The 16,255-nt window shown below is 38.9% G+C and overlaps 1 protein-coding gene across 2 annotated transcripts in view; it reads left to right on the top strand.

Moving 5' to 3' along the window:
* SLC23A2 (solute carrier family 23 member 2) overlaps positions 1–16,255 on the top strand; it is a 223,365-nt gene that overhangs the window by 184,336 nt on the left and 22,774 nt on the right. For both annotated transcript variants that reach the window (XM_089681738.1, XM_089681739.1), the window contains 4 exons: positions 1,193–1,313; positions 2,436–2,592; positions 13,197–13,344; positions 13,744–13,849. In XM_089681738.1, coding sequence (XP_089537864.1) covers positions 1,193–1,313; positions 2,436–2,592; positions 13,197–13,344; positions 13,744–13,849 — 532 coding nt within the window. The remainder of the gene's footprint in view (positions 1–1,192; positions 1,314–2,435; positions 2,593–13,196; positions 13,345–13,743; positions 13,850–16,255) is intronic.

Genomic DNA, 16,255 nt, shown 5'->3' with positions numbered 1-16,255 from the left:
GTGAAGGGATTGTAGGGGTCAGAACTCTTCTACAACAAACAAGATCAGACCTCCAAATTTTTAAAGAGGAAAAACAGTTAAACTGTATTACTGCTGACCTGTTTTGTCTTTATTCTTCTTTATTATAACTGCCCAGAGCAATGCTGTTGTGTCTTTCTAGTGGTAGATATTTGATGGGTTCTGTTACTTTTTTGACATAGCATCCTATCTAGTTGATGTTGTTGTTTTGTTTTTGTTTTTTTTGTTTTTTTTTTATTAATACCACATCCTTCTCCCTCCACTCAATTCTTTTACTGTTGAACTCATTTGGATATATAGAATGGTAAATTAAAACTTTAATCAAAGCCCAGATCCAGGGCCGTCTTTAATACTGATTGGACCCTGGGCAAACATTTTCTTGGGCCCCCCTAGCAGCCATCCCCCCCAGCTTCCCACTCCGAGACATACATAAATAGCAGCTAGACTCAAAATCAGTTTAGTGCAGCCGATCAGGCAGCATTGGGTTGCCAGAGGTAACAGCATATTATTACTGCCCACTGACTGGTTCCTAGAGGTTACAGCACACCTTACGGCTCAGTGCACACGGAGTGCAGGATTGAAGGTTTTGCTGTGTACAGAGTGCAGGATAAAGGGGTGCGCTGTGTACAGAGTTCAGGATTGAGAGCTGCACTGTGTACGGAGTGCAGGGTTGAGGGGTGCCCTATGTACAGAGTGCAGGATTGAGGGGTGCATTGTGTACGGAGTGCAGGGTTGAGGGGTGCCCTATGTACGGAGTGCAGGGTTCAGGGGTGTGCTGTGTACATCGAAGTCCCCCCTTACAAGTACAAAGCTCTCTTCTTAACAGATTTCATTTCAGAGCTCACCCACCGAAAGCACACACACACTGGCGCATACACGCAGGCATACATACACACAGGGATACACACAGAGACACATACACAGGCTTACACACACCTTGTCTTGCCGCTTTGTAGGCTAGAAATACAGATTCTTTTTTTTATTATCTCAGCTTTCTGTATAACAACACTCTAAATCCTTTGTTGTCTAAGTTTTAAGAACTTTTGTTTAATTCAATATTGTTAACTTACTGTCACTTTATTCTATACAGTATAGCTCTTTCAGACTCTTCCTTTCTCTGTCTATTATACACAAGTTGAGGATCACTTATGTCTTTGTTTTTCTCCTCCATTAGCACCATCTTTCTGGTCCTGCTTTTCTCCCAATATGCCAGGAATGTCAAACTACCCCTTCCCATCTACAAGTCCAAGAAAGGATGGACTGCGTACAAGTTTCAGCTCTTTAAAATGTTCCCGGTAAGTTCAGAGGTCACCTAGCAATGTCATCTCCTAATAGGAAGGATCCTTTAACAATAAAAAAAAATTATATGTATATATATATTTTATAGATATATACTGTATGTGCTCCTTATTAACAAAATATATCAAGGTCCCAGTTGATGAAAATAAAAGTTCATCTGTTGTCCTCAAAATTCCTGTCTCTGTGCCTTTAATTTATATATCTATTCTGTGAAATTTTTCTGCCCCGTTTTGTTAATTCACCATACTCTGTGCTATCCCACCACTGTTATTTTACTTTAAGGCAGGATGCCTATACCAGGAATGATGTTTCCCTCAATGGTCTCCAGGCAGTTCACATAGTGCTTTCTGTATATCCACCAGTATTTTTTTATTTTAAAAACTCCTAACATTAAAAACTCAATTTAAAGGGGAAAAGCACATAAGACTTAATATCTTTGTTAGGTCATTAGCGTGGGTGAGAGCATTGAAATAATGATGGCGGGATTGCACATTGTAAGGTGAATTAAGAGAATGGGAAGAAATATTTCACAGAATAACTACTTGCTGACCAAACTGTAGCCGTATTTTGGTTCTCCAGTTCTGGGAGGGCGTCCTTGGACATCTTACCAGAACCCTGCCTCCAACGCGCCACCTGGGGCATGCATCGATGCACTCTGTGACAGCTGTGTCCTTTGGACACAGCTGATCACAGATTGCAGTAAAGGACCAATCACAGCGGCCCTTTACCATGTGATCAGCTGTGCACAGTCATGCAACATTGTGGGTACAGTGTTGCATGACTGCGCAATTGTTGTTCAAAGTTTGATTGTTGTTCAAAGTCTGAAAGCTGAAAATTGGCCTGGTCAGGAAGGGCGGTAAGAGTGTCCGATATTGAAGTGGTTAAAGGCAAAGACACGGGAATTTTTAGGGCTATATATCAACTTTTATTTTTATCAAGTGGGACTTTTGTATATTGTATTTTATGAAAGATCAGCTACCACCTATAATTATGTACTTTGTTGTTTCTGGAGAATATAAGTGGCTGCTGAATCGTTGTACAGTGCGCCCATAGCTTTGTCTTGTTACTTTATCGCTGTTAATTACTTATTATTTGCATACATTTGTATTTTTTTTTAGATTATTATGGCAATCCTTGTGTCCTGGTTGCTGTGCTTTATCTTTACTGTGACGGATGTTTTTCCACCAGACAATACCAAATATGGGTTTTATGCCCGTACTGATGCCAGGAAAGGAGTTCTGGCTGTAGCTCCTTGGTTTAAAGTTCCCTACCCATGTGAGTAGTATTCTATAAATATTAAGCCTAATATTGCTCTGAAAGCTTATGTAGTAGAATTTCAATGGTGATCAGCAATCCCCAGCAACCAATCACAGGCCACTTTTTTTCACAGTTTAGTTAAAAGATGGTTTCTGAATGGTTGCATGGTGTTGGGCATCATTACTTTTATGCTCTGTTACCAGATTCTGTCACAATGCAAATACCCAAGTGTGAAACCTTGGATGAAAGCAGCCATTTTCCTTATGGGTAACATACCAGGGGCTTTCAGTAAGGCTCAATAAGTTCAGCCTCACTGCCCAGGATGTATCGAGGGGCCTGCAAATCAGATAATGACTGCTTCCGTTAGAGGCTTCTGAGATGGGTGATTTAGTTGATGACAGGTTTGCCCTCAAACATGGGATTTAGTAAACAAAGTCTGCAAAGATATGGTATAATGAAAGTAGCTTCCATGATCTGGTACTTGAATATAAGAATTGTTTACTTTAGTCATTTCTGTTATTTTTACACGGGAAGTTGCAAATTGCTAAAATATTTTAGCGCATGATAAGTCTTCCTAGGCCTTTTGCATAAACCTACCTGAAGGAAGTCATTGAGAAAACAAGCACCGCTCCAAGTCAGTCTGCTGATACACCTCACACACATTGATAGGTGCTGGCCTAGCTCATGGCTGTTTTCATAAGAAAAAGAAACAAATCCAGTTGTCTGCACAACTAAAAACTCCTTTAATGAAACCGCTTGAATAAATTCACATTTATCCACAAACAAAATAGAGGGCATCAGTAGAAAACTACTAACGCGTTTCACAGTAACTCCGCTTTAATGAGTAAAATTTGACAAATTTATAAATAAGCACTAGTAAGTAAGGACGAAACACGTTTGTTGTTTTCTACTGATGCCCTCTACTTTGTTGTGGATAAGTAATTTTGCTCAAGCAGTTTCATTAAAGGAGTTTTTAGTTGTGCGGACAACTGGATTTGTTTTTTTTTTTTTTCCTAAGAAGGAAGTCATTGTTGTCACCTCTAGCTACCAATCAGATTGCTATGCTGGAGAGGAAAGAGAAACAATCTGATTGGTGGCTAAAGGTAACAATGACTTCCTTCATAGGAAAAAGAAACAAATCCGGTTGGCCACACAACTAAAGGCTCCTTTATTGAAATGAGCATGAGTAAAATCACATATCCGCAAACAAAGTAGAGGGCATCATTAGAAAACAACTAACGTGTTTCACCCTTACTCAGTGCTTATGAGTAAATTGGCAAATTTATAATTAAGTGCTAAGAGTCAGCATGAAACGTGTTAGCTGTTTTCTACCTATGCCCTTTACTTTGTGGATAGTGATTTTACATAAGGTGTTTTTAGTTGTGCAGCTAACCAATTTTTTTTTTTTTTCCTATGAAGGAAGTCATTGTGGTTGCCTTTAGCCACCAATCAAATTGTTTCTCTTTTCTCCCTGGCATAGCAAAGTAAAATTTGATTGGTTGTTACATGCAGCAAGAACTGGTCTTCCTCATGCACTTTGACTAAGGTACAGTATTTGTATCTAGCCATATGAGACCCATTCCTTGATTGTTATATTGCTGCTTTCATATCCAATATTGATGCTGTAGACTGTTAATGATAACACACTGCAGCTTTCTCAAACCCATGTCCTTAGATATGGTCTTTGCAGCTTTTTTTCATTAATTCTCATTGTTTGTAATTTTTCTCTGGTTTTATTGTTTGTGCTGTGTTAAGTTTTTAATCTTTATTGCATTAATGTTTACCTGTCCCCCATAGAGGATGGAAGCAGTTATGCTTTGGTTCATCATCTTCATTAGGAACTGGTGGCATGAAGCACCATGAGCATGATGCTGGTCCATCTCACAGCATTGCTCTGTGGTTTGTGTGGGGATGACAGGTACTCTTAAAAAGGTGAAATCTGTAGCAAAGTGTCCAAAACTGTCATATTATATATTTCCTGTTTTATCCAAGTGTTTTATATGTACTACACCAGTTACACTAAAGTAAACACTCATATCCTTCTGTAAAAAAAAAAAAAAAGAACATTCATAACCCATCTCCCATCTTTATTTTTGGCTTGCTGTTTATGTAAATCCAGCTTTCCACACTGCAGAGTAAACATAACCATTCCTTCCTTGAGCATACTTAACACTTTCTGCAATATTATTTCACCAAGCTATGCTTTTTTTCTGAAAAGCATATTTTCTTTTTCTTATTGGTTCACCTGATTTTAAAGAGTATTTCCTTTTTGTTTAAAGACATTAGTCTGGATTTATCTTTAATTCACTATGATACAGCCCACACTCGGCCTGACAGGGCCACAGAGCACTCGACTTGGCTCTGTGGTATCTTCAGCCAAAACTTTTATTTTTGGTTTGTAGAGAGAAGGGAAAGGATAGAAAACCGGTTAGGTATTTAATACTGGCTGCATCCTAATTGGAGCTATATCTCCTCACTTCCTGTGTGCCCACAGTCTGGGCAGCAAAGGCTAATCAGTGATTTCTAAATCATCTGGAGCATTACCAACTCTGGTGGACTTTATTAAACATTTTTAGGGCTCATTCATGTGGACACGCAGACTCAGACCTTCGCAGACTGCCATATTCATCTGCCCGGGACACACAGGTGGTCCATACAGCCACATCTTGACAGCCTATTAAAATCATTGACAGGCTGACACTGATCTTAACGCACACCTCTGATTGTACATCTGTGCAGGACTGATGCACGGATCTGAACACAGACAAACCGCATTCAAAGCTGTGCATCGGTCCCGCGCGAATATGCTCGAGGATCATTGCAGCATGTTATTGATTTTTACCAGGTTGGCTGCAAGGACTACCTGTGCTCCCCATGTGGATAAACATGGCCCTCTGCACGATTATATGGATCCCTGTGTCCATGTCAATGAGCCCTTTTGCTGTGTACTTAGCAGCTTATCTAGAGTTTTGATTTAACTGTAGTTACTAATAGCTGAAAATATTAGAAAAATGAACTTTGTTGAGATCATAATAATATAAACACTGAAATAGCAGGAAAAAGGAAGGATGAAAAGGAAGGATTAAAACAAAAATCTGCATTTTTACTCTTCCCAACTTCCCCCTTACAAATAGTCCCATTAGAACCAAAGCTCCTTGTAAAGTGATTGTAAATTCAATTTTTTTTACATAAGAAGCAGATTTATACTTACCTGCACTGTGCAATGGAATTGCACAGAGTGGCCCTGAACCTCCTCTTCTTGGTTCCCCCGCTGGTACTTCTGGTTTCTCCTCTTATTGATGTGCCACTATTTGAAGCCTCATCCTATTGTGACGCACCTGTGGGCTTGATCCCAAGCTGCACTGCCTGCGTCTTTAGACACACGCAGTGCAGCTCTGCCCCGCCCCCACTTCCTCGTCACAGGATTTGACTGACAGCAGCAGAACCACTGCCTCAGCCAAGCCTGTGAGAGCGGGGAGTAGAGAAGAGAGACGCTACAGATAGGCACAGCACTTGATCGATTGAGGGGGAGGGTGAGAGGGCAATACTTTTAACTAAACATTTTTGCCTTAATGTAGGGAATTGAGGTAAAAATGTGTAGGTTTTAGAACCACCTTTAATGTTTCACTTTTGTTTTATTTTTCTTATTTGCGTCTTCCCTTGTTTTTATAGAAATTTTCCATCCCTACATGACTTTAATCTTTTTTTAATCTTTTCGCTCGTACGCCCCCTCCTGCTGCTTTTACTGATTACATTGCTAGGTTTTTTTAAGCTTTCATATTTAACTGCAAGTGAGTATGTCCAAGCAGACTGTTCTAATCTGCCATCAGCACATACAGCGCAGCTTGCCTGTACGGTGTGTATGGTGTCTATTGCGTGCAGTTTTGTGTTCTGTCCATTACCCATATACTACTCAGCTTGGACACGTAAATACTTGTCCAAACGTTGTAGAAAGAAACCTAAAAAGAAGAGGTGATGTATTAATCTTAGTTTTAAAAGATTGCAAAGGAAATGAGGTGAAATAAAGATGTTACCAAAACGATGCATTTTTCACCTTGTATCTAATAAAACATTGTGAACCTGAGAGAAGGAAAGTTATTGCCAATGGGATTTCCAGTTAGGAATATTTTTGTAGATTTTGGTGGAGGCCCGAATCTAAGGACCAAATGACAAATCTAAGCTACTCCAAGAGCACATCCAAGTCTCAACCTAATGCAATACAGTCACTGCAAACCAGAACTCTAGGAATATAGTCAGTGAGCACAGCACCCCCCCCGCTTCCAGAAGCTAGGGTCCTTCTCCCCATCAGATCCTGTCAAATATGAAATCAGTACAGCTGTGTGTGGCTCTGACCGCACATCTGTGTCACTCTTTCACAGCTGCGAATAAAAAACTAGGAGACCTGCCACCCAGAGGGACTCTTCGTTCTCAGTGGATAATAAGTATGGTGACCTCACTGCACTTGCAGTCTATTTTGGCACTACCCTCAGCCCTGTAGGTGAAGGTCTCTACCTTGGTGGACCAACAGCTGCAAGAATAGTCTGCAGGAGCCAGAGCATTGCACCTGTAAACCATTGAATGTGGCTGCAATGTCTCCCAGGCTCCTATACAAAAAATAAAAAATAAATCCTTTGTTATTGTTATGGGTGTAATATTAATATATATATTTTTTATTTATTTGGTTTTTTTTATAAATTTTTTTGTTTTCAAAAGATGGGCTTTAGACTTTAAGCAGGTTAGGAGAGCTTGTCACTAGATCAAAATGATCCTTTGGGATGCAGAATAACAGCCGTGTCTGTCAAATGTAACTCTTATAGCACATCACCTTGGTGCTGCTATGGAGTATTACGCAGGATTGGAGTAAGTCTTGAACTAATACAGCCTATATACACTAAAACCATTTATAATTAGAAGAACCAAGAGGAGTGCTTACCTCCTCTACCTTCTTTCATCATGAAATAATTATGCATGTCTTATTTAGCTCACATAACAAGATGGACATGCTGTGCTGTTCATTTCCTTTGTTCTTCCTTTACCCTTGTTCCCATTTCTTGTACACATTTTCATTCTTCATTCTGCTTTTAACCCTACACGTTCTTCTTGCCTTGCTTAAGACACTGTTCTTTTTATACCATTCATACTTGTGTAATCTAGCTATAAGTGCATATAAACACATTATGGAGGTTAGAACAATTAGCCCAGCCTGTTGGCTGAGCCCTAGTTACTAGACATGTGGCTCTCTATTGGGCTGCATTCTCTGTGTACACTGCTCTGACTCACCTGTGTGCTTAAACCACTTGATGCCAGAAGGGGCAGCAATAAATGGAATGATGATGGTGTGTTGCTGCCCTCTTCTGTCTGGTCAGGGATTGTGCTAAAGAGCAGAACTGATAGGCTTGGCCCTATAGAAATCATCTTGTACTTTTGCCGTTGCAGTGCTAATATTCCCCCGCTTGTGGCTTTCCCTCCATTAGAGCAGTGTACACAGGGACTTGCATATCTTGTGTTTTATCGAACGCTGGTCTCAGGATGCATCGTTCTAGGAAAAGGATTCTTGTAGAGACCAAGGTAATATTGTGCATTCACTTGATATGTTGTCTTTTTTTGGTCACCAGAAATAGATGCAGTTACTTTAATGATTGACAAGTGTGCAAGGCTGGTTATAACGTTGTGGTTTTGAAAATGAAGGGAAGCAATGATTACTGCTTGCCTTGTTTCAAAGTGGCTCACCGCCTACTGAAATGTGTTAAGGCTTGCACTTTTCAGCACTGTAACCACGCAGGTCCAGAATAGAAATAGAACTTTTCTCCATATCTCCTATTGTGTTATAATATTGGAACATTAAGGTTCATGCACAATGGACTGTATTGTATCACACTGGGCAAGCTACAGTTGTCTTGGAGAGGATTCATCTTCACTGTGAATGCAGGCGCAACAATTTGCTGTTCTGTATTCACACGAAAAGGAATTTTCTCTAAGGGCCCAATAAACCTGTTCATGTAAGTTTATATCTCCCCTGCCCTTTCCATTGAAATAAGTGAGAAAGGAACGTGCTTTGCACTTCACATCGATTTATGTTCACATGTATTTTGCATTTCTGGTGCTGTAAATCTAAAACACATCTGGCGAAAATGCTGAGGTGTGTTTGCATCATGAAATGACATACAGAAAGCATGTCCCTTTACATTTGTAAAGCAGGCTTGGTCCAATCAGCAGTGTGAACTTTCCTAAAGTGTGGCCATCCAACAGGGATTCATTGTACAGTTTAATTTAACATATCTGTCAGTAAACAAAAAGTACCTTTTTAGCCTTTTAAAGAAGAATTTCAGGTATGTATATTTTATGCATAGTTATATTGGTCCAGCATGGGCCAATGTAACTCTGCATATGCCATACTTAGCCAAAGAAACTGGAAATCACTGAAATAAACACTGCCACTCCAGTGATCTCCACTTACAAAGCATTCTCTGAATGGTGCCCGTGCTGAGGAGCCGGCTTCCTGTGTTCAGTAATGCAAGCCATACATGGGTCAAATTCTGAACGATTTTTCGTCCGATAATCAAAAACGTTCGCTCAGTAATCCGATGGTGCCATCAATGATTTAGAAAATCGGTCGACCAAGTCATAAAGTTCACCCCATATAAAAGGCGAAACTTCTGTTCCTTCCAGGTCACGGCTCATGCGCACATTCTTTTCGGGAAAACGATCGTACGATTTGAATAAGGATGGTGTGAACCTCCTGCGCTACTGAATAACCAAAAAATAATATAAAATATAAAAAATAATATGAACTAACAGGGATGGTGTGAACCTCTCACACTACTATACACCAAAAATTGTATTCAATGAACTAAAGAGAGAAGCCGCCAACACTACATCATATACCCATGATCTAAAGAAATAAAAAGTCAAAAAATGTGGCGCTACTCATAAAACTTAAAATAAAAATACTAATCAAAAAAATTTCTAAATATATATAACACATATAATACACCCCGTGAGATGAATATAAATATAATAATCAAGTGGTCATAGTGATCAGAAAATATATATTAAAGCTAATATCATAAAAAACATAGTGTATAAACACAGTGTATTAACAATCTTGTTTTTCATGTGCAAGAATTTTTCACAAGATTGTTAATACACTGTGTTTATACACTATGTTTTTTATGATATTAGCTTTAATATATATTTTCTGATCACTATGACCACTTGATTATTATATTTATATTCATCTCACGGGGTGTATTATATGTGTTATATATATTTAGAAGTTTTTTTGATTAGTATTTTTATTTTAACACATATAATACACCCCGTGAGATGAATATAAATATAATAATCAAGTGGTCATAGTGATCAGAAAATATATATTAAAGCTAATATCATAAAAAACATAGTGTATAAACACAGTGTATTAACAATCTTGTGAAAAATTCTTGCACATGAAAAACAAGATTGTTAATACACTGTGTTTATACACTATGTTTTTTATGATATTAGCTTTAATATATATTTTTTGATCACTATGACCACTTGATTATTATATTTATATTCATCTCACGGGGTGTATTATATGTGTTATATATATTTAGAAGTTTTTTTGATTAGTATTTTTATTTTAAGTTTTATGAGTAGCGCCACATTTTTTTGACTTTTTATTCCTTTAGATCGTACGATTTGACCATTGAGTCAAAAATCTGTCGTTTTCAAGAATTTTCCAACATGCCCGATCACCGTAAAGGGGAGGAACCACTAAAATCGGCCAGTGCCACTGACCCACTAACGGAGCGAAAGTTGGCCGATTATTCTTAGGTCCGATTTTCGGACAAAAAATCGGTAGAATTTCGACCCATGTATGGCTGGCATAAGCAGCAGGCCAGCCACTCAGCGTGGGATGTGGAAGCAAGTGGAGATCACTGGAGTAGTGTCTCTTTCAGTGATTTGCAGTGGCATCAGTCAGGTATGGTATGCGCATTGTTTGATCCAAGCTGGATTGTAGCTATGTATACGATATTCATACATGGAATTCTTCTTTAATTCCCAGTTAGAAGCAATCGAGGACCTGTGTACCTGTGGCAGTATCTAGGCACACACAAGCACCTGTCTGGAGTTTGATAGGCATACCCTACCTACTCCTGATTACTGAAATAAACCGATGATGTCACTAGGGAGCCCAGCTGCTGATAGTATGCACTTCCATTAATATGACAGCATTCTTTCAGCTACAGTGTTGCTAAATGGATAACAAAGTGGGCCTATACTAAGGATTGGCTATATAATTTACAACTAACTCTTTTCGCACTGCCTGAAGGAAATTGTTGCCTTGTTCTTGACACCTAAAAGCTTTAAGCTTGTTTCATTTTCTTTAAGCCAAGCAAAAGTGCAGGCAGCCATTGTGCCTGGTCAGGGCCCTGTCAGCGTGTCCTGCAGGGTTTGTTTACGCTACTGACATGTTTTTTTCTTTATGTGGCAGTTGTACTAAATTTACATGTCTATTTGCACAGTGTTTCTCTCTTATATACACCTTGACTATGCATACAGTTCATGCTTTGCATGACTTTTTTTTTTTTTTTTTAAGCCTGCCATCCTTAGAAATTCTCTTTTAAGTTAGCCGTACTGAAAAATGGTTGATCTTTGTTTGATCTTACAGCAGACTTTAATGCTACTATGAGGCTGACTTTCTCCTGTCTATTTTACTGACATAGTGGCACAGATTATTTTTTTTAAATTAGCAATACGAGATGTAAAGAAATTTACTGTTCCTTACTGTACTATTATTTAATATAACCTATAAAAGATAATGCATCATACAGTGCCCATCACTAAAGCCATGTATTTTTGCAATGATCCAGTCCAGTCACTGAGCTATTGTCATACCAGTCATTTTTTACTTGTGATTTTTCTAACAAGCACTGCAGTAAACCCATATAATCCTGATGAATGATATGGCAGCACCTCTACTTTTTTCCTTTGTGTAGTTCACAACGGCTTCCACACTCATGTAAAGAGGAAGAGTGTACATTTACAAAGCATTTAGCCGCTATATTGAATGTTGGCTATAGCTTTTAATCAAGCTGGTAAAAGGCTGCAACAAGCTTCAAGTTGTGTTTAAAGCTGGCTGAGAGCCTATTGAAGCCGTGTAATAGCTTGCTTACAGCTGCAGATATTTTCAATTACAATTCGCATTCAGCACTGCTAGCACTAGGGATGCTTTAAGAGCTTGAAGAAAACTACTAAAAATCTGGCTTATTTAAATGCCTGTTGTAAATATGTTTCTATGACAAATTCTATTTGCCTGGCACAGACCAGGAACAAGTATGAAAAACAATAGTTATGACTTCGCTTAGATATCATTTACAAGTTTGTTGTAGGCCAGTGACTCAATTAGTATTGAAGATAAATACAGCCAGGTTAACTGTTTTTCATGGAAGGAGGGTATACTGGTAGCACCTTTATTTCTCTCAGTACAGGTTTGCTTTAACTTGGCTAAGACAGGATAATGCTATTGGGTGGGTTAATAAAAAGTGGCACAGGCAATAAACCAAGCCTGCACCACTCCTGTAAAATGAGAGAATATCATTATTATTATACAGGATTTATATAGCGCCAACAGTTTGCTCAGCGCTTTACAATATAAAGGGAGACAATACAGCAACAATACAGTTCAATACAAGAGGGTCAGGAGGGCCCTGCTCCTTGGAGCTTACAATCTAAGAGGGAAGAATAAAGCACATCCTACTTCTAATTAACAAAGGGGGGGGGGGCAGGCCCCTTTGTTAATTAGTAGCAATGTGCTCCATCTTCTATGCCATCTCTGCACCAGACCCAGCATGGAGAGCTGGGGCTGCGTCTATTTAAAACTGATGTATTTCCCTCTTTTCAGAACCCGCATCAGTTTCTACTTCATTGTGTAATAGAAATTGGCATTGGTGGCACAAACAGACCTGAGACAGCTGGTGACAACAATGTAACAGTAATTGCAAATGAAAATTAGGCAAGCCTTTCACTTAAAAGTTGTAAATGATATCTGCATCATGCTTTGTCTGTCAAGTCCATGGACATTGATTTGTACTGATTATGGAGAATGCTATTGGAAATTCCCTTTATTCATCTGCAGATCTAAGGTCTTGAGTATGACTTGGTCATCATTACAAGGTGTCGCAGTGAATATTTTGGAATCACTATAAAATTATTGTAGTCAGAAGGCAGTGTGTCATTAATTATGTCATGTTATTGTGTTCTGGTAGCAGTAATGTGATGCCATTAAAAGTATTTTGTTTTTTTGATCATAAGATCCTAATGGGTGTATCTTAAGGCAACATTTTTTTATAGTTTTGAGCAGAGTGTGGAAAGTTTAGAAGCTCTGACTTTTTTTTTTTTTTTTACGACTCAGATCTTGAATTTCCTATCCATTTCTGTTCTGTGACAGTGGGACAGGTGAACAGGGTGAACCTCCAATGGGTACACAGGCAGCAATAACATTCTGTTCTAACCCTTCTCTACTCTTTCCAAACCTAAAAAAATGTGGCTATAGATACGCTTTAAACTGAACATTTTAGACTGTTTTAGTACAGGGTTTGTGCTGATGTTGACTTATGATGTTTCTCCTCTTTCAGTTCAGTGGGGTCTGCCCACTGTGTCCGCTGCTGGGGTCATCGGGATGCTAAGCGCTGTAGTAGCAAGCATCATTGAGTCTATTGGAGATTACTATGCTTGTGCCCGCCTTTCGTGTGCCCCACCTCCTCCTATTCATGCTATTAATAGGTGAGTTTGGTTATTTCTTGGAATTCTTTTTATATTGCAAGAATGTAGGAAAAACGTCTTTATCATCTTTTCATATTTGTTATTTTTAGCCATAGTGTTTTTCCACCCTTGCCCAGATATCAGGGAGAGAATGTGGTTTTCCACTGTCTAAAATCTGGGCTGCAGAGTATCCCTGCCCTTCCTATGGAGGGGATATTGCTAACATCACATGACCAGAAGGCCACAGTCTTATATCGAAGAGAGCTACCTTACCAGTTCAACACGCATTAAAAACTGATATTTTTTTTAGTTTACACATTTTAGTGATTGGTCAAATTTAAATGTTCAGTCTAGATTAATCTTCCAGAATATTTCCCATGTAGATTTTGGTTACTGATGTATTCTTTTGTCTGTGTACAGGGGGATTTTCATTGAAGGCCTCTCTTGTGTCCTGGATGGGGTGTTTGGCACTGGAAATGGTTCCACATCATCCAGCCCTAATATAGGAGTTTTGGGGATAACCAAGGTAAGTGTTAAATTAGACCAGACTTCACATGACATCATGGGTGTGGGTGGCTGTGTAGGCTCACCTTTTGTTTGCTGCACATTTGAGGTCTATAGTACATCATCTTGACCAAGTCCTAGTTGTACTCCTGCAGAGATGTGAGATTTGTCAGCAAATGTAAGTCAGGCTATAAACAGTGGGACTTGTTTTTTATATACCTTTGCTTATACAGGTTTGGCATTTTGGGCTGAGGTGGAGGTGGCCTGGCTCACAGTCAAGATATCTTTATAATATGAGGACTCCTGGTCATGACATCTCTGTAATCTGAGGACTATGTCACTGACTGGATTATAATAGTTAGCTAAGCATGGCATCTCTCTACACCTCTTCAGCCTATCAAGATACGATGTGGCTGCAGTCCTCATTGGTATGAATATTTGTTCCCTGTAGTCTTCATTGGGACATATGTGTGGCTGAGACATGATCGCACATATGTATTCCTGTATGTTTCTGATGAAGCAAATTAGAGAAACTGAAACAAAAATTCCCAGCTCACTTACCAGCCAGTTTGCAACAAACAAATTGACCCTGTCTAACAGTTCATGCTAAAAACCAGGGGTAACTCTAATTTTGAGAGTCTCTCAAGTTGGAGCACATATATAGTAATGGATAGATTAAGAACAGGTATGCCTGGAGAGAGCCCACCCCTCCTTAAAGGTACAGGGATGCACTGGACACCCAGCAAGAACACAGTGGCAGCTAAAGGTGTCCAGTGTGTCCCCACACCAATTCATCAACTGCACAAACAAATGGGAACCACCCCAATTTATAACTAGCCTTTGCAGCAAGGAGCATATGGGAAGGGCAGCGCATGTCAAAAAAATAAAATTTCCAGCTCGCTTATCAGCCAGCCTGCAACAAATCTTTTTGACCCTAACAGTTCACTCTAAAAAAAACAAGGGGTTTAGTTTGCACACATTTGCAAATATATGTGTAAGCTTCTGTGGCCACGTCACAGTACCACAGTGTACTGCAGTCCTAACTCTATAGATTTGGGGTCTCCCAAGTTGGAGCACGTATATAGTAATGGATAGGTTAGGGGCAGGTATGCCTGGAGGGAGCCCACCCCTCTTTTACACATTTCCTGGTGGCTTTGTGTGTATACTCCACAAGCTAACTGACAGCTTTCGAAAGAAAGCGATCAGTCAGCTATACAGTCGCCTGATTGCATTCTGTGATCCCCAGAGTAGGCCCCCTGCTAGAATGAGTGCAACAATTCTTGGTTCATTATTCATGGTTAACTCTAACTAAACTGATGACCTATAAGGGTTTTTAAGCATCGCCTATGGAAAATATAGGGTGCTGAATTGGTCATTGTTTTGTGGGTGAGCACAAATTTAAAGCTTAACATGTTGGGTATCTGTTTACTCGGTGCTACCTCATCTTTTATATTTTGCCAAAAATTGTGTGATATATTGCATTACCTTTTGGTTTTTAAGTGTATTTTTTGCTAAAATTTTGAGCTTGGTAAACCGTTGTGCAAATATTGTGTGATGTAAAAAATTGGAACTACCACCATTTTAATCTCCAGTGTGTCTGCTTTCAGAAAATATGTAACATTTGGGGGTTTTAACTGATCTTTGGGCCTAAAATGAAATGAATTGTCAGGCCTAAAATGAAAAGAGTCAAAAATGCAAAACCGGCTCTGGCAGCGAAAGGTTTAAAAAAAATGAATAATGTTTAATATTTGTTTTTATGTTCTGGAGTAAAAAAAACAAATATTTTCTTTTTTTAATATTTTTCTTTATCTCTAAACTAAATATTAACCACTTGCCCTCCAGAGGATTTACCTCCCTGCCTGACCAGGTCATTTTTTGCAATACGGTGCTGTGTTACTTTAACTGACAGTTGTGCAGTCATGCAATGCTGCACCCAAATGAAATTTATGTCCTTTTTTTGCCTACAAATAGAGCGTTCTTTCAGTGATATTTGATCACCTTTGCATTTTTATTTTTTGTTCTATACAAAAAAAAAAGACATACAAGTTTGAGGGGGAAAAAAATACAATATTTTTGACTTTTTGCTATTAATCACTTGCCTGCCGGGCTCTTATACCCCTTCCTGCCCAGGCCAATTTTCAGCTTTCAGCACTGTCGTACTTTGAATGACAATTGCATGGTCATGCAACATTGTACTCATATGAAATTTTATGAAAATTTTAATATAATTTTTTTCACACAATAGAGCTTTCTTTTGGTGGTATTTAATCCTCGCTGGGTGTTTTCTTTTTGCGCTATTAAAAAAAAAAAGGTTTTCTTTGTTTCTATTATAACATTTTGCAAACAAGTTTTTTTTCTCATTCACTGATGTGCATTGATGAGGCTGCACTGAAAGGCAGCACTGATAGGCACTGATAGGCAGCACTGA

The sequence above is a fragment of the Staurois parvus genome, unplaced genomic scaffold, assembly GCF_062004578.1.
Source record: "Staurois parvus isolate SC_StPar_1 unplaced genomic scaffold, SC_StPar_1.0 ptg000276l, whole genome shotgun sequence".
In the NCBI taxonomy this organism is placed as follows: Eukaryota; Metazoa; Chordata; class Amphibia; order Anura; family Ranidae; genus Staurois; species Staurois parvus.
The sequence above is the reverse complement of the archived record's forward strand: the minus strand, read 5'-3'. Positions and strand labels throughout refer to the sequence as shown.